The following is a 25,393-nucleotide window of genomic DNA, read 5'->3' as shown; positions in this document are numbered from 1 at the left end:
CCTTATCCCACCTCTTTATGCATGGGTCTCCAGCTCATGTATTGGATTTTCAGTGGTGTCTTAGACCAGAAAGAGTGTCTTACTGATAGTATACTAAGCAGTTTATTCTTTCGTTGGTTTTAAAACATTCTAACAATTACAGAATAAACCACCTCAACAACCTACAGAACAGGAACATGAGCCTGACATGCCTTAAAAATTCCTAATACATTAGTTAGGTTTTTAAACTTGCATTTCTTTCACCAGCCACATGAGCTTTAAACCTTACGGCAGAACACCACCAATTGAGTAAGAAATGGAAATAAGTTGATTTATATACAACGCCTGTCCATGAAGATGCTCTTACAATGGCTTCTGGAGTGGGACTGGGAGACAGATGCCACAGATGAATTTCAGGAATGAGGTGAAAAGTGTGTGGCTCGGTTCTAGCAGGCTGGGGCAGATTGTGCACCTGAAAAAGAAAGGCAGTTTTAATCACATACAACCACAGGGGCACTTGGGATGGCAGGCAACCCTTGAGTTGGCTCAGGACACTGTATGTCTCAAAGCAGGGTCATCAACTCTACAGACAGAGATACAAGAACAGAAGAGACCCAACATTTGATTGCCTTGTCAGATGTAAAAATTTATTTATGCTATTTATCAAGTGTTTAAATTGACACAAAAGGCAACACTTCAGCTTCAGGTCCAATCATCCATCAGTAAGTCCTACATCAGAATACACCTTGCACTTCTAAGTACATTTTTTTACAAGATGGCTTAAAACAGCAGAAACTCATAAATAATGGCCAGCTTCACAAGCATGAAGGTCCTTGCCTCCTTGGTATTTCTCTACTGAGTACGACCCACAGAGCAGTAGAAGTTTTAAAACCATTTTAATCCCCAAACATTATGACTACTAAACTTAGAGCATTCAAATCACATTGTTCTGCACTAGTAACACCAAATATTATAGCTAGTCTGGAAAGATTTACCACCACCTCCCCCTAACAAAACTTTTTTTTTTTTTTTTTTTTGTTTGTTTTAGTATTTTACAAGAACTGTGCATCAAAACACTTGCAAAACACACAATCATTCATTTGGCTTGTTCTTACAACAAAAGTAACATCAGTCACCTGTGAACTTCATCACTCGTGTGCTCTCCTCTCTTACCTAGGAAACTACACTAGACCAGGCAGTTCAGTTGTAGTGCTGAGGTAGCATATTCTAACTGAGCAGAATAACAGGTGTGCTACTGCATCTAATCTTCTTTAAAGCACAAAAGAAAAATCCCCAGTTTTTCAACATCTTTGGAAAAGGCAGGCATATAGTTAATTTCCAACAGTCATTCCAGTTTGAATTCAAATCACAAAGCATCTCTGAATGGTAGGTATATTATACCAGCTAGAATGAATGTGAACATATAGAAGAAAAAACAACTATTGTCAGTTTTATTAGAACTCTGGTAACATTTTAGCTCTACGGCACCTATTGTTCCCTACTATGAAATGCATCTTTATAGTCTCTGAAATCTAATTTCAGAGACTAGGATCCTGAAAACAGCAGCTGTGCCTCAGTTCTTTAAAACTGTTTCCACACTATCTGCATAAAGAGTCAAGTAATTGCAAAACCAAGAGAACTAAAACTGACCTAATATAATAATCAACAGGAATTAGCAACATGAGTATACTAGAAGGCAAAAGATAACATGCCTGAATGAACTGAGAGCATTTTTCGCTCACTGAAGGCTGGGATAGCTTTAGCAACACCACCATCACCCCTAAAACAGACAACACCCCACCACCACAAAAAAAAATAAAAAAGCAGCACCCACAACCAACAAACCAACACTCTAAAACATCCCAAGAACAACAAAAAAACACAAACCAAAAAAAGAACCCAATTGCAAGAGCAGATACATAATTTCATAACAAATTGAGAGTAACAGTATCTCAGGTTTACCATTCTGGATAAAAGCTTTAACAGTTTGAAATCAAGATGTACCCAAAATTGCTGCCTTAACACCCAGACTGTTTACTGAAGTAGCTCTCATAGGTATTTGTATATTTAGGGGTGGAGAGTAAACAGCAATCCCAAAGAATGGCAGTAATTTTCTGCTGTATATGCCATGATGGTGCAAACAGTTGTGTTGCACAGTACACAATCCTCACCCAGTCCTGGGCTCAATCTTTGAACTTCTCTCCATGTTTCATACAGCAAAACAACAATTTTACCGCAGTTAAAGCCCTTTGATTGAACTACCTGCACTGAAGAAATTGTTTCTCACACCCTGGAAAGCAGACTGAGAATGTAATTCTGCTGACTGCTATGTAAACCCTCAGGAAAGCACCTAAACAGATGAGGAAAATTTCCAGAGTTAAAATCACTGATTCAAGTTGTTTATGGAGACTTTAATGCTAATCTTTCAAGTAATCCAAGATGCACTCCAAAACCTGTATAAAAAAAACTTACGGCTTTTATGAAATCCTTTCACATACAAAAGGAGTATTAAACAGAAGGAACTTGTTTACAGTAAATACAAACATCTGAAAAATCTCTGAAACCTGTTTATACAAATACTAATAAATTCTTTAATATTTTGTACAACTAGAAGGTGCACAAATTGGCATTCAAGCGGTCAATGCTGGCAAACATCTGTCAGACAGTAACATGATTTACTTGGATAACAATAGAGTTTAAAAGGCCATAAATTAAAAAATAAGTTAGTTCACAGTTTTTTCCCCAGCTTTTATGTACATCTTAGTCTTTAGTGAGATCGCATAGCCTTCTTCAGAAGCTCGAGGTCTTTCCGTTGGTTTTTGATCACTCTGGCACAGCCATATTCTTCCAGTTGTAAAGGAATATATCTTTCTATCTGAATGAGCCCGTGCTCAGCAGGACCAGTAAACAACTTAATCCAGGATGGCTTAAAATTTCCTCTGAATCCCAGAAAGGCCATGCTTCCTGTGACAAAAATAGCTCAGTGTTACCAAACCAGCCAAACCCATTCAAGCACAACACAGCACTGGGTTGGAAAGGGAATGCCATGCTTCTCTAAAATTCCTCTCCACATATTATTCAGGACATGAATTCGCTCTTTGCATCATGTGCACCTTACAAGGAAATACTGATTTTTAGTACTGAATACTCTGAAATAATTAATTTCAAAACACAGCTATCAGGATGGTTATGAAAACTGTTTTATCAGACGGCACTGAGACTCTTTTTCTGTGACTCACAGGCTTGAAGAATTGCTAGGCACTTTCCGCTTGCAACCAGCTTCACACAACATCCTTTGGGGCAACAGTTTTCTGCCCACTCCCACATCTCAGCAAGGGCTGAAACATACCAGCCCACACCAGTGCAAACTGGCAACTCTCCTCCACCAGCTGCATCCTTTTCACACACCCTGTGAGAAACCCGCCATGCCAACATAAACACAAAGACCAAGGCAGTGTCAAAAGAGACGTGCAAAGCTTCCACCAACCGTTGCTCTGAAGATAAGGCGGTTTGGCTGTCCCCAGAGACATTAAGGCTTCTGATAAGTTATTAGGAAATACTACATCACCTCTTGTGCTCAGTAGAACAATAGACCTGCAGCAGAAATGGTGCAGAGACAGCAGCTGTTACAAATACAAACTTTTCTTAATATTTTGATGCAAGCTTTTACAGCTAGTTGACCTTGTGGTCCATTTGCTTAAGAGTATTCACACCATGTCATTCCACAATGTGGAAACAGTCAACTCTCTCTGAAAGCAGTAACTAGAAAAGCAATCATTAGAGAGCTAATTAGAATATTAGAATGCTGATTTATCTGACATTAATGTTTTAAGTTTCTTTAAACAATTTTCTCCCTAGATGGGGAGAGAACAGTGTATTTTGTCACACAGTTCTTGATGTCCTTAGCTGATTTACTAAACAAAAAGTTACTCTTGTTTTACACAAAACGTTATTGTATGATATACAGTTACAACAACAAAATTTCTTGTTTTAGGTGAAAGACAGGTAACATTGGAAAATTAAGTGTTCAAATTTTGAGTTGCTTTGTTCTCTCAAATAAGGCTAAATTATCTGTTTAAATGCTCCTGTGTTTATCTTTCTCCCTCTACTTAGATACATATTTTGCTCACTTTCAATGCTCCTCGACAGACACTCTTAATTAAATCCTCATTAGAGAAGAGAGGTACAGCTTACAGGACATACTGGAAATAAACAGTTATTACACATACCTTTGTGGAATACCAGATTTTAAATATTCCTCTACATGCTTACTGTCTCCTCCAGAAAATAATTTGTTTCCTGACACTGTGCCAATACAGGCATCAACTACAACAAGAAGTATACCATTATCCTTGAAGGAAAACTTAGTGTCATTGACCTGAATGGGAAAAGAAAAGAGAACTTTGTTCTTTCTTAAACTCAATAGTGATTCTACTGCAGTCAGTGTTAATCTACATTAGACTGTCATGTAATAATCTGTTTACAAATACTTGCTTCTCCCTAGCACCTTCTCTCTTGAGAGGAGGCTTTCAGTGGGACTTTCACATTGCATGGGAGCCTTCAGATCCTGACATCTACAGGAAGATCATATATTTCAGGGTGACTTCATCATCATTCTCGTTTCAGGAAGCCAAAATTCAGATGCTGAAGCAAACACCTGGGCTTCTTGGCAACAGTACAGTCAATCTGCCTCTACAGCAGCCCAGTTCCAGCCTGCTTGTAGTGCTTTGGATACAGCACACATGCCTGCAAGCGTCTGCAGCTGCTCAAGTGCCATCTGCCTAAGTAACTCCAGAGCGTTACTCTTTCAAACATACTAACGTACGGATACTGCAGAGCGTAAGCTACATGCAAACTTCAAGCTTTATGGCTGGAGGATGTCTGTTGTCATTTTGGCATTACATACAAGTCTCCTGTGGTATCCAAATAGAAAAGTCAATGTAAATTAGTTCTCACATAGCATTATAACACTAGGCTGATCAGGACCACATCAGAAAAGAAATCCATAAATCTCTATGGACCCTTTAGGAATCGCCATCTTTAAGGAGTTTTGCAAAGCTTCAATGATTAACCCACTACTTTTTTAACACAAAAACACTTTCAGCAACATGGATTTAACTAGCAGGTTGTTTGGGTGGGTTTGTTTTGTTCTGGTTGGTTTTGTTTGGTTGCATTTGTTTTATGTTGGGCTGTTCCAGGGATAGTGTTTGAGGTTTTTTTGGGGTTTGTTTTTCTCTTCTTCAAAAGAAGACATCAATAAACGTCTATTCATCCAGATTTCCACAGAAATCTGAAGATTTTAAACTCTTCCTTGCTAATATAGTTTTCCCTCCATCAGGAAAGGATTAAAATACAAAAATGGAAATCTGGAGCCTTATTTTCTGATGATAGAACATCTGTTTTTTGACTGTTAGAGTTTTTAAACTATGAACCAACACTTTTCACTGAAGTGATGGAAAGTGAGGACAGTATTATGCAGAGCTGTATAATTGTGCTAAAAAGAAAATGTTAGAAGAAAAATCATAAAGAATACTTACAGAAATAAATGCTTGCTGACCTCCGCTTAGTTCTTTGTTACCATATGAATTAATCTGCACAAGGAGGTAGCTTTTATGAGGATCACTGGTGAATACCATCTGGATATCAGATGAAACATGTTAAGTACACACATCCATGCATGAATCTTTAATAACACTACCATATCAATTTACAGCAGATTGCCCATGCTCCAAAGCAAATGCACCCATTTGTCAGTGGCACTACTTATGGTACAGGCAATGATAATAAACATCATAATGCGCACTGCAGTCTGTTTTATTCTGTATTCTCAGCCTATTTCTCAGTCCGTATAGAACTTATAACGCAATTTCAAGCTCTTGCTAATAAACAGAGATCAAAAAAAGAAGAGAGAAGGACGGCCAATAACATACAGATCTCAGCAACAAGGTTATCCTACATGGAGAAAAGAGAACAGGAGACATCAAATTTCCCAATATTCATTCACTGTAGCAGTGAAGAGGGTGAGATGAAAAGAGTATTTTTCCAAAAACAAAATATAAAACCCTTTTTCTACAAGGGACTCCCTGCCTTCAAGAACTGGTACTGAAAGACTGAAATTCTGCTTTAAGTGATAAGACATATACGGTTCATGAAGTTTTTGCATTTTTTATTTTACCTGAGTTGTGCCACATTTTGTACATGGTAAAGTAGCTTTTACTGGCATCTGCTTTATGATGGTTGGTGCTTTGTAATACTTTGGGTAAGCTTTTGCCATGCAGTTACTGATCCCTTTTGTTGAATCTTTGGTCACAATCTTGATCCTTTCACATCCCTGAGATGAGCAATAACTGTGACCATCCCTACTATATTTGGCTTGAAGAAACAAAAACAGTAATCTACACAAAGGGAGGGAAAAGAATCTAGATCAATTCCTGGAAACAGATATTAATGCCACACCCTAACAGCTACATTTACTGACTTCCAGAAGGAAGTAAACTACAATATTCACTTTTGTACCACTGATCAAACTTTAAAAATGCATTTACAGTTTCCTAGAATTAACAAGTCTCTACTGACATATCTGAAATTCCCAACCACTAAAGGAGACATTGTGGTGATCACAAATGCTTTGAAAATTCACTCCTGAACTCACTGGCTTGAAACAAAAAAACAAACTGCTTTAGATCTTTGTATATGAGCAGCAGTAACTGCTTGGACATTCATCTTCTCCCACCATAACTGAATAATGTAAGTGTACTGTTATGAATGTCTGCGAATGAAATTTAGGGGAGTGGTCCTTAATCTCCACAGTACATAAATACACATAATTGTTCTGTTAAATATTTAACTGCAGCTGTTAGCCAAAAGAAATGTAAATATTTTTTCAAAAGCTTCATTTACTACAGACAAAGTAGCAGATAGGGGAACAAAATAAATAAGAGAACTAATTATAAACTACAGAGCAATACTCACAAAACACAAGTGGCTTAAGATACAGCCAGCTTTGAATAAATTAAGACCATCAGTAAGATCTCAGTGGCCTCTCAGACATGCTTTCCAATGAGACAAGGACTCTTAAATACTTTTGAGAGGTCTGAAAACAGATTAGGGTTTATACGAAATATATTCTTAATAATGCCTTTGACACAGAAACTTCCTGGAAGCTTTTACAATTTTCAGTTTAACATGATGGTATAAATTTTCTTCAATGATTTAGAAGTTACTTCCTGAAAGACACTGCTCTGCAGTATGCCAGATACCACATTTTCCGCAGACATGCGACAGGAAATATCTGTGGCAACTGTGGAGCTCTTAGAAAAGTATTTCAGTGATAACCACTGTGCTTTGGAGATCCAGAGTCACATCAAATGACTTGGAAGTCCTTCACAACTGATTTCCTCTTACGCAGCCTTTTCAATCAGCTGCTTTTAGAACTACAGAACTGGATATTTTCAAATTAAGTGACAGCTTCCAACAGGGTCAAGTTAGGAGTTACCCAGTACTGTTGTCAAAGTAAAACTTCTTGAGCGATCGATTCTTTTCAAGCTCTGCCATTGAAGCTACAGGCAGGTAGCGCTCCACCTTGTTTGACAGAGCAGATGACCGCCTTTGAAAAGTTTCCATTACTATAACGAAATCTGTGTTTGGTTGATAACAAAGACCAACACGAATCCAGTCATTTCTGAAACAAAATAGAATGTATGATTCACTGTAGGAACAGTTTAGATCACAACACACAAACAGTCCGCTCAAAAAACTCCCAAAAAACAGGAACACAAAAAAATCTCAAAGCCCTCAAACAGAAGATCTTTCTTTCCCTCTCTACAGAAGTGCTTCATTGAATGTAACACTAATTTTGACATTTTCAGGATATATTTGATTTTATACATTTAAAAAGTTTGTCTGACAACAAAATCAAGTATGCTAAATTATTTAACTCCAGTTCTGCTCAAATTCACTATTTGCACATTTTCTTCTCCAGAGTACTTTCCTTAAGGACACCGTACCAGATAAAAATTTACATTTTGGTGAAAGTCTACTGCTTAATCTCTTGCTTAGATGCTTTAGCATTTGCAATCATCAAAAACAAACAAACCAACCAACCCACCCAAGATCAAGCTTTGCTGACAGCTGCAAGCTCACACATGCTAATTCTGCAGCACATTACCTTGGTTATTGCCTTATGACCAAAGACATGAAAGAAAATAAACATACTTGTTGAAGTTAATGAGATAGAGATAGGTGACGTTCGGAGCTTTTCCATTCCAATGTATTGTGTAGCCCTTTTGAAGCATCACTACTGGTTGGTATTGTTGAAAGACAGCTCTCTGGTTAATACCCCGGAGAACCATGGGACTGGCTGGGTATTCATCTCGTGTGATAGTCATGGAAAGATTCTGTCCATTCCATGTTTGGACATAAACCTATGTAGTATTAGGAGGATGAAAGGAAAACAGGGAAATTTGGATATTACAAGAAGGAACTGAAAAGAGTAAAGAATAAGCAGTAGATTATTAGCCAAATGATGTTGAGTTGTGCAATACAAATAGCTCCTGAAATTAAAGCACTATTTGAAAAACTACTGTAGATTCCGGTGTTTTTTTACAAATGGAAACAACCAACAACAAAACCCACAAGCAAAACAAAAACAAGTGAGAAAGAATAGAAACGAAGGAAGAAATAAAATGCCTCTAAAAACTCACTCTGCTAAAAAACAAATATACAGAATTTTTAAGAAGAAAATACCTCCAATCCAACATGTTTTAGCACACAGGGCCACAGAGAGAACTCCTATCATGCACACACATTTGGTTTTATCTTGTAGCATCTAATACCATAATCCCTGCTCATGAGCTGAAGGAAATGTGATATATATAAACTTACATTGGTTACATTCCTCCTGCCACCCAAAATTATTCTTATTTGCCCCAAACAGAAAGGTTCAAAAGTACTAGCCTGTGCATACATCCCACTGCACACCACTCCATTCCATTCTGTAATATTAATGCATTTGGGCTGTTGAATTAAGTAGTTATCCATTCTGCCAACATAAGTATCCTTGTAGTCAGTCACTGAACCATCTAGGTCATGAAATATTGAGTTCTTGTCACCATCCAGATCTCCTTCTTCAAACCAGGGTCCAGGTTTTCCAAAGAAGGCTTTCAAAGAAACCTGGCAGCAATAAACAGGTATTTATTCAACTATTCCCCTCTCCAGGCAAAGCACAGACCAATATTTGCATGCCCACAGAAACACAGAAATTCAACAAAGATCATTAAAATCCTTACGGCAAAGACAATACAATGTTTCAAAACAGACATTTTGATTTTTACTAACAGGCTCAGGACAGCTCCTGCTTCTAAACAGTGTCAATACTTGCAACTGAAAATACCTTGCTAAGGGGGGAATGAACCTTACAAAAATAAATGTAATGTATCCTACATCTCCCTTGGAAAATTCTATTTTGATTGGGAGACAAAGAACACACCTTGGATGACTTCCAGCCAAAAGAGAAACTCTAGAGTAGAGATGTATGGAAAGGATGACCTAGGGCCTCTGGACATTTAAGTACAGCAACAAGAGAAAAAAAGCTATTTGCAAGAATAAAACAAAACTTGTTGCAAACTTACATTTGGATCAAACTTCACAAGAGAAATATTGTTTTTCGGTGTCATCTGCCATTGATTTTTCATCAAGAATCCAACTGCACTGGTAAATCTGTCTGGAGTCGGCACAAAGTTTTTGAATGTGCACTTGGTGAGATGGATAGGTCCATCATAAATTTGAAAGCCTCTGATAGGAAATGTCCTGTTAATGTAAAAAAATATTTATAGCATCCTGTTACAAAAAACATGACATACCTGAATCTGTATCATAAATACATTTCCTTCTTGAGGAATTAAGAAAGCAACATTAAGAGAATTACTTGCAGGTTAGATCTCAGTAAAGTGCAGAAACAAGAATTTCTTTATCTAGTGAGTCAAAAAACTCCCCTATTCTCTTGAGTTTTCTTGTTAGAAGAGCTACCACTGTCCATTCACAAATATAGCAGAAGAATCACAGAATGGTAGAGGTTGGAAAGGACCTCTGAAGATCACTGAGTTCAGCCCCACTGCTAAAGCAGGATCACCTGGCAGCCTGTGCCAGTGCTTTGTCACCTTTACAGTGAACAAGTTTTTTCTCATGTCGAGGTAGAATTTCCTATTTTCTAGTTTGCACCCAGTACCCCTTGTTTTGTCACAGGACACTGCTGAAAAGAGATGAGTACCTTCTTCTTGATACTTATATCCAGAAGATATATCTTCAGATATGTACAAACATTGTGTTATCTCCTCTCAGTCTTCTCTTTTCCAGATTAAGCAGTCCTAAGTCTCTCAGCCTTTCCTCCTAAGGGATGCTCCAGTCCCGTAACCATCCTTATAGTCCACTGTTGGACAATCTCTAATATAACCCTGCCGTTCTTGAACTGGGGAGCCTAGAACTGGACACAATACTCCAGATGTGGTCTCACCAAGGCAGAGTCGAGGAAGGAGAGAACAGAATCACCTGTACTTTCACTGATAAAGGCAACTGGCAGAAGTTACTGTAGACTAGAGGAAAGCAAATGGTCACTTCAACTTCAACGAGCACCCAGAGAACTGCAGGCTGGTCCCTGGAAAGGTGATAGGGCAGCTAATTCTAGAAATCATTTTAGACATGTGAGTGGAGAGCAGTTAACACATCTGCACAAACTTCAGTAAGGTTTTTGACACTGTTTCTCATAAGATCCTTGTGAAGGTTGGACGAGAGGACAGAGACAGATTTAAAACTAGCTGAATGCTGGGATCCAGAGGGTGGTAGCACGAAGTCTGTTTGGATGCCAATAACCTGTGGTGTACAGGTCAGCAAAGGGTTCCATCCTGTTCAAGATCTGGATGACAGCACCGAGTGGAGTCTTGACAACTTTCAGAGGAACAAAACTGTAAAGAGCAGTTGATACACCACAGAATTGTGCTGCCATTCAGACAGACCTGAAGAGGCTGCAGAAATGGGTGATGGGAACCTCAAAAAGTTCAACACAAGGAAGTGCAAAGTTGTGGCGCACCTACGGAGCAACAACCCTACGAACTACATAAAAGGACATACAGGTCCTGGCAGAAACCAAACTGACCATAAACCAATAGTGTAACAGGGCAAATTGTATCCCAGGCTGCCCTCAGAGCACAGATCTGCTTCCAATAGACTGAGAGGAGTGATTATTCCCATCTATTCAGCACTTGTGAAACCACATCTAAAGTGCTTGTCAAGAGAGACATAAAATCACTGGGTAGAGTTCAATGAAGGGCCAAAGATGATTAAGTCACTAGAGTACTTCCCATAGAAGTGAGCATTGGGATGCCTCAGACTGTTCAGCCTGCAGCAGAGAAGGATCAGGCAGGAATCTCATCTATGTTCAAGAATCTCTGAAAGCAGGGTGTAAAGAGGATGGAACCACATTCTTTCCAGTGGTACACAATGACAGGACTGGGGGAAATAGGCATAAGTTGAAAAACAGGAGATTCCTCATGAACATAATAAAGTTTTTCACTTTGAGGGTAGCAAGGCACAGGTTATCCAGTGAGGTTGTGATCTTTATTTTTGGACACATTCTAAACCTGTATGAACACAGTCCTATGCAATCTGCAGGGAAGCTGGACAAGATGACTTCTAGAGGTCCCCCCTCCAACACCAGCTGTTCTGCTCATCTAGGCTGAACATGGCATTTATCACCATCACATTAACTTCTCTCCTCTATATGGCTAGGCAGCAAAAAAATCCAAGTGGCCTAGATCTACCTCAGTCTTCTTTCCTACTGTGTGGCAAGGGAAGAATCTGGCACTGTATTGAACAAGCATCATAACAAGGCAGAAAGAAAAGGATCACAGTTAGAAATTGCTACTTGTCACAGACTGTATTCTCTAGTCCTAAACTAACCCTTGAAATTCTCTTACCCAAAAAAAGGCTCTTTCCTTCTCTCTTCCAGGCCCAAATGTTAAGACTGTTTCAGTAGAGTAGAATAACTTAAATTGCTACACAATAGCGACCTGTGGTAGCATCTGATGACAACTGACTACGCTAAATACAAGAGTGAAGCAGATGAACACAAAGGGAGTATGTCACTTTCAGAGTCCTAACCTCTCACAGCTCAAGTGACAAGACCACTTAGATCTGATACAGAGAACGTTTCATGTCACATTTCTACTTCCTTCAGTCGTAACTTACCGATTTCTAGGCAGAGTGCGTGCCTTGCTGTCTATTCCTCCAGCTCCCGCGTATTTATTCTGGCCACCTGGAAACCCATAATTCTTGCTCTCACCTATGAACAATGACTCAGATACCTTCTGGCTGGCACCTTCATCATTTGGGAAGCTCCCATCGCTAACAAAGCAAAATCAGAAATAAGCTTTTAGCCAACACTTTCCAGCATATAAAGATACCAAGGCATAGTCCTACTTTTAATACTGTAAAGAGTCATAGAATCATAGAATTAACCAGGTTGGAAGAGACCTCCAAGATCATCCAGTCCAACCTAGCACCCAGCCCTAGACAGTCAAATAGACCATGGCACTGAGTGCCTTATCCAGTCTTTTCTTGAAGACCTCCAGGGACGGTGCCTCCACCACCTCCCTGGGCAGCCCATTCCAATGGCAAATCACTCTCTCTGGCAAGAACTTCCTCCTAACATCCAGACTATACCTACCCCAGCACAACTTGAGACTGTGTCCCCTTGTTCTATTGCTGGTTGCCTGGGAGAAGAGGCCACCCCCCACCTGGCTACAACCTCCCTTCAGGTAGTTGTAGACAGCAGTGAGGTCCCCCCTGAGCCTCCTCTTCTCCAGGCTAAACAACCCCAGCTCCCTCAGCCTCTCCTCATAGGGTTTGTGTTCCAGGCCCTTCACCAGCTTTGTTGCCCTTCTCTGAATACTTTCCAGCACCTCATTCATGTACAATCGATAGAGCAATAGATTTAATAATTCACAAGATTACAGGCTAACCCCAACATCAGCAGAGAGCTAAGCATTGAACGGTCTATCTTCCTTCGTAGTGCAGCACTCTTTTTTTTACAGCTCATTTTCACAGTTCTAGAATCGGTTTGTAGTAGCTGCCACAACATGCAGCACAATGGCAGCAATACTGGCTTACTCTCTAAGCCGCTCAGTATTTTCTATTAGAAAGAAGACTACGCCCTCTCTAAATGCTCATCCCATCTCTTTTCTATTACTTAGTTTCAAAAGTTCAGAATATATAAAAATCAAAACTGTCCAAGGCATCATATAATGCCAACAAAACCCTGGGTATACAGGTACTCAACCCTTCTGGTGAAGATGCAGCAAAATGTGGTATAAACCAAGCACAGACTGAATTGAAGTGCAAACTTTGGGAGCCGTGTTATTTCACAGTCTTTGGAACTTCATCTGCACCACCAGAAACAGAACTGGGACCCAATATTTAACTGTAGTCTTGTGAAAGTATTGCTGTTAATTTCAGCAGATGGGTGTATAAGTGCTAAGCCTCTAGGCTAGACCAATTAGAAACAGTTAACAGGAAGTACTCACCTAGCAAATGTCAAACCTATTCCATTGTCTGCAAACCTGTAAGAAAGTTCAAAGCTTCAGTTGTGTTTGCTGATTATCCTACAATAAAGTACTGTAAGAGCACATTCTGCTACGTACTGAAGAAAACCTATTTTTTTCAGTTAATGGAATTTAGAACCACCACCTACTTGATGGCCTGTACATAAAAGCTCTGTTTAAAGAAGTCAAGTAATTTTCTATGTATTTCAAGAAGCAATACGAGAGCTTAGGAAAAAATCACCAATACCCTGGTATAAAGGTACTGTCTCTATCAACTTTTAGACTTATTACATAGTTTCTTTTTGATGTTTAAGGGAGGTTCTTACAAAATCACATATAAACTTGTCTCATTTGAAATAGTGGGATAGTATGAAAGCAGTTCAAAACACTGTAAAGTTCCTTGAGCTAAGCATTAGTATTCCCTTATAACCCTTTTGTAATGCTCTTTTATAACAAAGCTTTAGGGGAAACTTCTTCCCAACATGCAGCTGTTTGCTTCTCAATACTTACCCAGAGTTTTGAATGAGGATGTCTCCTCCCCTGACCCAGGCCCCATGATCATTGTTTTTGAAAGAGATTAATCTGTCAATAACAGCAGCAACTCGGGGCTTTTCAGGGTCTGCATCTTGATGAGGCCGGAACCTGTGATAGATAAACCCCCAAATACTCAGTGTAAGAATATTGTTGTTTTATGTATGTCACATACAGTGGGCTGACAGAGCCTGAAACATGTATGTTCTTATCCTGATCAACTTGTACATAAATTTGGATCTCTCCTGCCCACCCCTGGAGGGGAGGAAAGGTCAAGATTTGGTTTTGACAGTCTCAGTCTTGTCAATTAACATATAAACTCCTTCAGGCTGTGTTCATGTAGTGGCCTCTCAGAGTGCTTCACTGTGTCTTCGGCTGCTGTGAAACATGACCCCATCTCATACACTGGAGATTCTCCTATCCTCTGTTGATGCCCTGTCAACAAGCAAAATGTTCTCACAGAGCATTTTGCCTCTCACATGCTCCTCCTGACTGAGATAATACACAAGGGTAATATGGGTTTTCTGTCAAAACCTCAAACTAGTGAGTTCAAATCACACAAAGTTTGAGTATGATCAGAATTGGGAACTTTTCCTTTCCGTTTCTGCAACTTAACAATCCTCAACCTAAACACAGGTCAATCAGAAATAAAGAGAACCTTATGAACTATATCTTCAGTCAATGCTTCGGAATCACAATAAAATGTTGATGCATGCAATTATCCAATCTTGTCATATGAAGTTCAGGACAATGATAATGGGGCACAATACAACCTGACATTTTTCAAGACTCTGCTTTATTTTCTCTCTCTTTGTAAACGAAAGAAAACAAAGTTGATTGTACTAGCTCTGTAAATAGCCTTCAGTAAAACTGTATCACTGAGCTATGACCTCCAAGCCCAGAAGGTACATCAGGAAGGATTCATCAGAATTCAGCAGCAAGAAAGGCAAGCTGCTGTACTACTACACTCTGTTAAGCCTTTTTCTAAGAATTACTTAAAATCCAGTTGCAAGTTGCAAAATTTTAAAACCACTTTACTTTTAGTAGGAATTCCAAAAAATACTTCAAGCATGACAGTAAAACATGATTAAAATGATGTCTTCTAGAGGATGAGAACTACCCTGAACAGGGGCTCAGAATAAATGTCCAATTCCTTTAAGGCATGCCACATTCATTTTTTTCCCCACTGTTTTGGGAAATGGTGCAGAAAAAAAACCACTACATATGAACTTAATTGGTTATTTATAAATAATTACATTTTTTATTAAAGTGTTCTTCTTTATGCAAGGTAAGAGCAACCTCAGAACTCTGCCTTTTTTCACTCACTTGAAAGACAATATTCTTTACCTTGCATTGTTGTCCAAACAAAGGTATTCTCTGGGATCATCAATGCTAGCATTAGTTGTTTTAACACCCTTATCAATAAACAAACCAGCCTGAAACAAGCAAAGAAATAAAAATCTGTATTATCCAAACCGAAAGATAGAGCAAACATTAAGTTTCTAAAATTTAAACTTTCCAATGCACTCAATACATGTGACAGAAACTCAAGACTTTTCAGTTTGGCCTTACTGACATATCACCTAAGGGAAAACTGAGATATGTTTATGCTAATCTGGGCAGACAAAAACAATTGTCTGGCACTAGAATTATTTAAAAAAGGGAAAAAAGGGAGAGATAAAAGGAAATAATTAAAAAGTTTACTTCCTATTTCTAACTTCTCAAGGTTCTCATTTGTTTCTAGATGCTGTTCTGGAAAATCTGGAAGCTAATCTTGAGGTAAATTCTAAACAGTCTTACAAATGGAACAAGTCAAACCAAACTTGTATGCTTTGCTTTTCACTCAAAACTAAACCACCTTCACCAGTGAGGCTGATTTTTGCCCAAGCAAACATCAACCTGACACTCAGTAATCCAGTATGAAATAATTTACTTGAGCAAAGTAGAAGATGAAGAGCACATTTGTATTATTTAACCTAAAGTATGCAGGTAAACATCTGTAGCCATTTTCATCTCTGATCCAAATTATTACTAAAATTGAGTGCTCTTACATGAGTAGACCCTGAGACCTGCTAGTGGAGGGTGTCCTTTTAACACTGAATTTTAACACACAGACTGCCACTCTTGTTTAAAGATACTATAAACCATACAATTTCCCTTACAATACACTTCTGTTTTAATTCCAATCTCAACAAATGTCCTACAGTACTTGTATAAAACAAACAAAAAACCACAATAGTAATTCTGAATTTAACTTCAAACAAACAAAGAAAAGTTGGTTGGTCTTGTAAATGCCATCTGTTGTTTTTTTTTCATATATATATAGAGACAGACACGTGCACACACAGAAGCTACATTCCGAAGGAAAACATTCATTTATAGATTAAGCTGATTGTAAAAAGCCAAATTAATAAAACAATACTGAATACCTACATCTAGGCAGAGAACATTCTAACAAAGAAACCTTTTAATCTCTAGTCAGATTGTGCCACCATGTGCTAGCACTTGAGGAGTTACTGTACATTAGAGACTCAGAAAAACTAGTCACAGCTATTGTAAGAAGCTATGAGATGAATCACAATTGTAACAAACTTCCATGCTTCCAAGATCAGCCTTCTTCAGCGTAGAAAACAATGCCAGCAGTGACTGAATGCTTCTTCTGAGGCAACACATTTCATTAGCAGTTTTAATTGGTTGTACTTGTTGATATCTTATGAGGGTATTAAACACAGTGAATACTCAGTATGTGACAAGAAACTACACATATGCTGATTATATACCACTCTACAATACCTAGATAGAATCATGCAGCTCAAACTCAGCACAAATCCATCATCTAACCAGTTTAAAATGTAAACAAAGTACAGAATCATAGAATTGTGGAAGCTGGAAAAGACCTTCAGGATCACTGAGTCCAACTGTTAACCCAGCATGTCTAAGAGACTAAATACAAATAAGGAACTTTTTTTTTTTTCATTTGTTTTAATGAGGCATTACAGTACCTTAAAATTAGAATGGACCCTGTTGTTATAGAAGATTCCCAGGGGTGTGAGCTCTGACTTGGTTTCAATGCCTAAACTATGAGAATCTCCTGTGGCCACCCTGTGGAACAAATACCATATTCCAGCATCCTGCAAGTAAGGAAAGAATGACATACATAAAGTTTGGTCCCACCGTCAGTGCCAATGCATCTTATCACAGAATTAGCATACACTAAGTCAAACATGGATATTTTAATTAAGGAAGCAGATAGGAACATAGCCCAAAACAATCGTGCACCATGAAATACATTTTTCAAAATAAACTCTCCAAACAACTGCCCAGTTAAAAAGTAGAATTTGCAAGAGAGGCTATACTGTAATGAATAATTTGAACTAATAAACATTTGGCTTCTCAGTGAGGCCACGTAACAGCACACATTAAACATCATCTGAAATTTCAAACTGTAAAAGTGTCAGTTAACGTAATATTTGTACTTCTCTTATATTTCATCACAGATTTTTCTTTGTTCCCTGTTTCTTTTCCTTCCTTCCTAGTAAGTCATGCCATTTACAGTAAAATACTCAAACTCTCTCCTCCTCATTTTTACAGTCTGACTAAGGTTTGTTTGTCTCGGCTCACATCAGAATTTAATGACACAGCCAAAAAACCCACAACAGCTTTCAGAAGAAGGGGAAAAAGTACATCAAATTTGGAGCAGTGTGCCAATAACATGCAGTAATAATTTCAGCATCTGTTCATTTTCTCCACTTCTTCAACATTCCTGCTCTTAAAGAAGCTGGATTGATCTGTCAAATGAGACCAGTAAAAGTTCCTTTCAGCCACATCTAGGTTCACAAGAGGTGGCATCATAACAGCACTTGCACAGCAAGTGACTGTGTAAAGCACACTAAAGGGTTAAATAGGATCTAAAAATTCCTGTGCACTGAATGTTCCATCTCATGAAAAATAGTCATTATTCTCCTGCTAAAGAAACATGGATAAAGTCAATTCACTCCAGCTTAAAAGATTTCACGCACTTTACTCAGAATACCCTCATTTTCCAAGCAGCCCTGGAAATCCTATTTCTCAGTTACATATTCCCATTCGTAATGATGACACACTTTGACGTTTCTGGTGATTAACAATTCCAAAGCAAATGTGAATGTTCCATTAATAAAAATACCAAGATCTTACTTCACATATAATTAAATGCAGCTCTGCACTTGGCAGACTCGAGCAATTTTTATCCAAAACACATCCTGATGTTTCCAAAAAAGCTTAGTAAACTTAAAAAGTTCTTTCAAGCATTCACAACCATTCAGAAAAATTGAAAAGCTCCCTCCATCCCATACACAGCTCAAACAAAAGAAACTTCTATTGCTGATACACCCTTACCACAGACTTCAGTGGACCTAGGTGGGGTGAGGAGTGCAACAGAATTATTTTCTTGGCTTGTGAATTGTTTTTACCAGGAAAAGCTCTACAGTGCAGAGTTTGTATCAACATAGTTGACGTATCCTCTTTCTGACATACAATAACCTGTAGTCCCTTTGCATGAATGTATTGACATCTGTACAAGGGAGGTATATCAGAGTGGCAAAACTTTTTAACATACAAAAATACTTGCTTTGAGCAGGCATATTGCGGTAAAAAAAGGAAGTGACATTTACTAGGATACTCAGAGGCAAAAAAAGACCCTGCAGGATTTAAGCTGTTTCCTTTAACTTAGCTGCAATGTTAAAACAAGGTAATGGAATAACACACAAAGCAGGCAAAATTAAGACAGAGAAGAAATTTGGTTTGATTTGATGTGTGTTTAGAGCCTTCCTAGTGGCAGATAGTCAATGAGAAAATTTTGTATGCACCCCTCCTCAAAAAAAAAGAGCAATAATGCAGTCAGACAAAACAAAGGCAAAATAAATTTTTCCTCTTTTTTAACATTCTTTATTTTTCAAGTAATTGAAATATTTTTAATGCTATTTTTCTAAAAAAAATGTATCACATATTTTGTGCCTAGGAATATGCTGACACACTCCACTTCCAGCACTGGCACCTTTGCAACAACAACCACTTGTCTTGCTTTCCACTCCCACTAATGTCTAGGAAAACCCACTTGAAGCCATGCACATTCAATGCAAAAGCAAAACAGACTCCAGTCCCCTCCTCCACAACATGCATTGAGTAGTTTCTTCACTTTGCAAGCAGCTACGAAAAGATTTGCATTAATATTAAGGTTCAGAAGTAGTAAAACATATCATCAGCCTGTCACTGATGGCAAACAAATTAGTGACTGACAATAAAAGTGTTTGATCTGTTTCCTTCACAGTGAACATATCTTTTGTAGGAATTTTTCATTCTAATGACAAAAGGCTATTTAGACAAATCTTGCACAGAATTCACACAGTAAACCTGTGACAACGCACAGGAAAACTACAGAGCTCTAAAATGAATGCACTAGTTCTTTGGAAAGAGGATTTATTTCTACATTGACACTACTGTCAGGTCTACCAACTACCAAGAGACAAAGATCTCCTCTGCTACAGCCACAACAAAGATTTCTGGCATCTCTTAATACCCACCGTCCTAACATAAATGTGCTGCTGAGCATAAAAAGAACACACGCAAGTATAAACAAAACAAGTAGGTATTTTTGGGAATGTAAAAGCTGTAGGTTTTACAAATACCATGTAGTTGATGTTCATGTTGAATTACATCCATATGCCTCACCTGTGAACCTGCTGCTGCATTATTTATAAGATGATTGTTGGGATGAGAAATCCAGAATGTTGAAACTGCCCTGAAATATTATGCCGAAATAAGTCACTATGGAAAAGCTCTCTCTTCTCATTTTATAACAAGCACATTACAAAAAGCTAAACTGACATCTGCAGTTACCACTTCATATACTAAATTAGTCAAAAATATTTCTCTTAGTACAAAGCACAGTATTCTATTTAACATTGTTCAAATACTTGATGCAATGATAAATTGTTATAATAAACATCCATAATAGTAGTATGAAGAAAAACTAGCAGTGACAATTTGAGAATGTGCATACTTAGAATTAAAATCTCTAAGTCTTTTTTGAACAAGTATCACAAGGAATAACAATCTTTTTACAAAACTTTTTTTGTCTGTAATAAAAGGCTAAGCAAAGTTTCTTTTCATTTTTCCCCCTTTTTCTCTATTCTACTACTCTGGGAACCACATTTAAGGTGTTTGCATGCATTACATTATACATAAAAACGTTCCCATCTGTATGTTGTCAAGAGATCATTAGTGGTTTAACTGCTGCAGCTGGTTTGGTTTTACTTGTTCACCGTGAAATACTTACATGCAGTCTGTGGCTGGCACCGGGACATAATTTCCATACACTTTATCCCTAATACCAGTACACATGCTGCTGTTTCTGTCTGTAGGAAGAAGAGTGCCTGGTTTTGTGACTAGCCCAAGGTTGTTGAAAAAAGTATTCCTCTGCTCAATGCCATCTTCTGTGAAGAAACAGTGACCTAGTGTGTCATAGCCAATGGTGTCCTTTATCTGCAGAAACACAAGTTCATTATGTTAGTAGCAATAACATTTACTGGGATTTATTTAACAAGTACCATGTAGTTTTACTATGTCAGCACAGATGCAGAGTGAAGCTTCAGTATCAGTAGTTCAGAGGACTCTAGCAGATAGTTTTATTTATTCCTTACAAACACATTACTAAGTGTTAAGAGCTTAGCTGCCTGGAAGAAATGAAGGAAACAGAATGGTGAGATCTGTTAAAAATAAATAACTGGTTTCACTTGTAAGTTTATTAGTTGCCATTAAAAAAAAAGCATAAAGAATGGAGTGGACTATTTTTGCACTAAATGTTCTTTACAACATTTATTTCAATACAGTATGTTTCACTCTCCTTGCACATACCAGCAAGCCATTGGTTCCATGAATAGTCACACATCTGGAAAAACAATGATGAATGGAAAGACCTTCCAGATAAGTCTTAAAATTATAACCTCCTTTTTCATCCACATCCCCACAAAGGTGAAAATGAACAGGGTAACTTCCAATCTGCTGCTGGCCCATTTGCTTCAATTCCACATAGGAGAGATGAACAGATGTAAAATTCTTCAAAATCTGAAAATATCATGGGATGTCCAGAATTAATAACCAAATATTTGCTTTTAACCAATGGCAATTTAAGTTAATGTATAATCTACCCGAGATGTACACAAATTAGATGTACACAGTTTCCAACACAAGTTAAAACAATTGTTACTGTCTTGCTCTAGATCCTGCCTTACAAAACTGTATCCTTTGTAAGTGTAAAAGCTAAACTTAAAAGTGGCTAAAACAGAGCAACTGTCACTAGACAGTTGCCATACATGACTGTTTGGTTTTCACTAGCCACCATATTAAATATTCTTTACATGTAACAATGTACTGTCCAAGTAAAGAGAAGCCACCCACATAAAGGCTTGTCTATATTGAAGGTGTACCAGCACACCTCACCTGGGACAGGCATAGCTGAATAAAAAATCACAGAATAACATAGATTCCAAGGAATCTATACCTGAGATAACTGGTCCAACCACCAGCTCAGCACACTCAGCTTTGACAGCAGCTCAGCACATTGCACAGGGAATACTTGCACCCTGAGGTGCTCATATGACATCAATTGGTTCTTCCCTTTCATTCCTCTGCCTTGGTGAAACCTCTTGTCCTATCATTATACAACTCCAAGAACTGCTGTGGGTAGAGAAGCCTTCCTCAGCGCCTGAATGAAGACAGTCACGATATCCCTCCTCCTCTCCACCTTCCCCACTCCAGACAAGCCTTGTTTTCTCAGTTCCTCCTTAATCATCACTGTGTATCCCCACACACCACCTTCTCTGGACACACCCCATTGCATCTACATCATCTCTGCAACGAGAATCTTAAAACTGGGCACAGCCCTTCAGCAGAAACCCTTTACCAAGTAAAGAAATTGTATGAAATTGTCTTCAGAATCATACAACATCACAGCAACACTACCTAAAACAAAGAAAAGCATAGTGGGACTGCACCAGCAATGCAGGAGAGAACACAGTACTTTCTTCCACCTAATCTGCTACAAACCCAAAATCCAGCAACGTCTCAAATGCAAGCTAAGTTGAAAAAAAAACCTATTTATTGTTATTTCATTAACTTACCCATATTGTGTATTTATCAAAAATAACCATTTTCATATTGAATTTATCCTCTATGAAATTTAGTAATGTGAACTTCAAACATCCCTCTCCCCACCTCTGCCAAAATTTCTAAGGTTTGTGTGCTTACAATACACGAGAAATGGTCAAAACCAGACATGTTTGAGATCTCCACCTCTTGACATTTAAAAGGACTAATGCAGTAGCAAAACTTCAAACCAGTGCCTCTGCTCACTGCCACTAAGGTTCCTTCACGCTACTGCCCCAGTGACCAGTAGAAAATCCATGATAACCAAAACCTCTGAGGGCCATTAACAAATGACAGTACCTAGGTTCTCTCTGCTTCAGCACTTAAGATTAACATACAGTGACATTGAGCTACTCTGAACAGTCTCCTGGAAACAGTTTAACAAGTTGGATGACTCAAAATGTTTGTTTTCTGTTCTGTCTTACAGACAACTGAGGGGTCTGCCATATTTGCGCTGCTGTGGCAATCGGGGTTATCCTTTCCAAGACTCACAGCTTGCTGTTATCTTCTTTCATTATGTTACCTTAAACACAAATGATAGCCTTGAGCCCACCTACCTCTCTTCCATAAAATAAAAGCTCTCACACGGTAGGGAAAGGACATATTTTCTTTCCCATCACTATAAAATCTACATCCAAATATAATAGAGAGATTTAAACTGTGACCATCATGTAATGAGCACAAATACATTTGCCTGAAACTTCTCCAGTATCGCTGAAGAGCTGCTCAATTACTTCATCTAAACTCAGAAGTTAATTCAAGTTAAAACATTAGTTTCTATACTACTGCTTTCCCTCTTCTAATTCTTTAAGTTTATGGTAATAAAATCAGAAGCATTTCCTTAACCTTAGTACTTTTGATTTTCAAAAAAAATTAAATTGAAACCCACCACTGTCCAACTCCATTTCTTTCCTCTCCATGCCTCTCTTCTGTTCAATTTCAGAGGAGACAGATCACTAGAATACAATGCTCACTACTTGGGGCAGGAGAATGGCAGTGAAAGGAGAGAAGACCGAGAAAACAGCTCAAACTTTACTGTATAATAACAGAGGATTCATGTGCATGGTTGTCACTTGTGAGGTTTAATTTATTTCATACCATGTACAATCAGATGCTGAATACTTTACAACATTTCATGCATTGATATTCCTTCCTCCAATTCTGCAGATTAAGTCTAGATGAGCTAAATCTAATTTAGGGAAAGCTAAGAATGAAGTAAATGCTATAGCAAGCAGCTGTACAAATTTATTTCTTTACGTTTTAAAATCCATTCAGATTTAGTATTTATCTCTGTTCTTGATATGCCTTTACAGGACAGAAAGCTACATTAAAAATGTTTTTCAGACCTTGATATGACCACCAAATGTATCGTAATTGAAGAACTGACACTCCTTTTCACGATAGCAGGTATTTTCTGTCTCCCCCTTGATTAAGATGTTCCTCGTAAGAACTCCAACTTCTGCTCTCATGTCCACTCCGTCAATAATTTCTCCTACATGAGGGAACTGAGGATTTTCTGTCCAAAATGAGTTTTTAAAGGGAAAGAAAAAAGAGGGAAAAAGTTTTGCCACTGATTAAAAACCAAACCAAACGTGTTTTATATAAGCAAGCTAGCTGTAGCAACAAAGCCTATGCATTCTGACTTCTTTATGTGGTGTTCTTGCAGCTCTTGCTGTCTACTTTGCATTTTAGTAAGACAATTAATCCTATACAAATACCAGCACTGTATTTCCAAGCACATCTTACTTTCATTCCAGTAGTTTGTGAACAGAACAGATAAAAAGCAAAGAAAGGGTCAAATGCATCCAATGTATTTAAAAAACTTTTAATGAAACATAGATACAGATTTACTTAAAAAGAAAAAGGATGCTGTCTGCTTAATCTGTTCTAAAGATGAGGCCAAAGCACCTTAAGAAAATTACATTATATTCATACCTCTCTAGAAGAAAAAAAAAGGACTTGCTTTCCTAACTAAATGTACCCTTTCACATATAGCTATTCTTAGGACATTCAAACTAAAAATAGGGAAAACAACATACTCAAGTTCGACATTGTTCTCAGGAAATAATAAATTCTTATTTGTCTACAAGAAATAGGAAAATAATCCAGACCTGTAAACCTAAAAGTAAGTATTAGCATGGTTTATTTTACAAAGAATGGTATTCCCCCCCCATCTTGTTTTATGTTTTGTGTTTCGTTTGTTCAGAGGTTTTTTGTCACTTTTAGTGTTCTGTTTGGTTCAGTTTTTCTTTTTCCCCATTTATTGATTCTCTGAACACAAACTATTACCAAAATTCATAAAAGGATATGAGTCTTAAGAGATTATTACGACAATATGAAGTAGAACCAAGAGCAGAATCAAGACAGATATTAGCCCTGTACCTGCTGCTGAGGATTTAAAAAGATAACCAATGTCTGTAAACAGGACCACACTCACCTGGAGAGCTTACGTATTTTTCACATATTTGACTATCATACATAAATCAAACCAAGAAAGAGCAACTAGGCCTCCTACGAAACAAGCAGTTTGTGTCTTCCTGTAACAAAGCAGTCAAAACAGCTAAAACTTTAGCAAAAAATACAAGACATCGTTTCAAAAGACGGTGAGCTCTTCATCACACCATGTCTGATGCTTGATACAAAATTTATTCTTTGTGGAATAAATATAAAGGGTGATATGGGAATTTTTGAAACAGAATTGACAAAGGAAACAATATTGACAGTGAAGAAACACCAAAACAGGTCAGTTCACCTCCTTTAATACCTTTTAAATATATATAAAGAAAATGCCATAGAACTGTTTCGTTTGGAAAAGACCTCTGAGACCACTGAGTCCAAACACTGACCTACCATCACCATGGCCATGAAACCATGGCACAAAGTGTCCTGCCTACAAGATTTTTGAACACCTCCAGCAACTGTTACTCCACCACCTCTCTGGGCAGCCTATTCCAATGCATGACCACTCTTTCAATTGAGAAACTTTTCCTAATATCCAGTATAAACCTCCCCTGGGACAACTTGAGGCCATTTCCTTTTGTTCTATCACCTGACACTAAGGAAACAAGTTCTGGGGAGCATTTATTTGAATGGAGAAGGCACAAAAA

At 38.0% G+C, this 25,393-nt stretch overlaps 1 protein-coding gene across 4 annotated transcripts in view; it reads right to left on the bottom strand.

The window, feature by feature from the left end:
- Positions 1-599: 599 nt before the first annotated feature.
- CEMIP2 (cell migration inducing hyaluronidase 2) overlaps positions 600-25,393 on the bottom strand; it is a 51,317-nt gene continuing 26,523 nt past the window's right edge. For 2 of the 4 annotated variants that reach the window (XM_064176281.1, XM_064176279.1), the window contains exons 7-24: positions 23,633-23,802; positions 20,997-21,206; positions 20,419-20,624; positions 19,812-19,881; positions 17,105-17,233; positions 15,450-15,538; positions 14,082-14,213; positions 13,554-13,589; positions 12,220-12,375; positions 9,609-9,786; positions 8,935-9,150; positions 8,194-8,402; positions 7,475-7,660; positions 6,155-6,374; positions 5,517-5,615; positions 4,209-4,357; positions 3,467-3,573; positions 600-2,943 (exon numbers count right to left, since the gene is read on the bottom strand). In XM_064176281.1, coding sequence (XP_064032351.1) covers positions 2,747-2,943; positions 3,467-3,573; positions 4,209-4,357; positions 5,517-5,615; positions 6,155-6,374; positions 7,475-7,660; positions 8,194-8,402; positions 8,935-9,150; positions 9,609-9,786; positions 12,220-12,375; positions 13,554-13,589; positions 14,082-14,213; positions 15,450-15,538; positions 17,105-17,233; positions 19,812-19,881; positions 20,419-20,624; positions 20,997-21,206; positions 23,633-23,802 — 2,759 coding nt within the window. In that variant the 3' untranslated portion in view covers positions 600-2,746. Of the gene's footprint in view, positions 2,944-3,466; positions 3,574-4,208; positions 4,358-5,516; positions 5,616-6,154; positions 6,375-7,474; positions 7,661-8,193; positions 8,403-8,934; positions 9,151-9,608; positions 9,787-12,219; positions 12,376-13,553; positions 13,590-14,081; positions 14,214-15,449; positions 15,539-17,104; positions 17,234-19,811; positions 19,882-20,418; positions 20,625-20,996; positions 21,207-23,632; positions 23,803-25,393 lie in introns of those variants that run through there. The other 2 variants (XM_064176283.1, XM_064176282.1) reach the window with 2 other exon arrangements.

This window comes from Pogoniulus pusillus, chromosome Z (genome assembly GCF_015220805.1).
Source record: "Pogoniulus pusillus isolate bPogPus1 chromosome Z, bPogPus1.pri, whole genome shotgun sequence".
Lineage (NCBI taxonomy): Eukaryota > Metazoa > Chordata > Aves > Piciformes > Lybiidae > Pogoniulus > Pogoniulus pusillus.
Note: the sequence above shows the minus strand (reverse complement) of the source record. Positions and strands in the feature narration are given on the sequence as shown.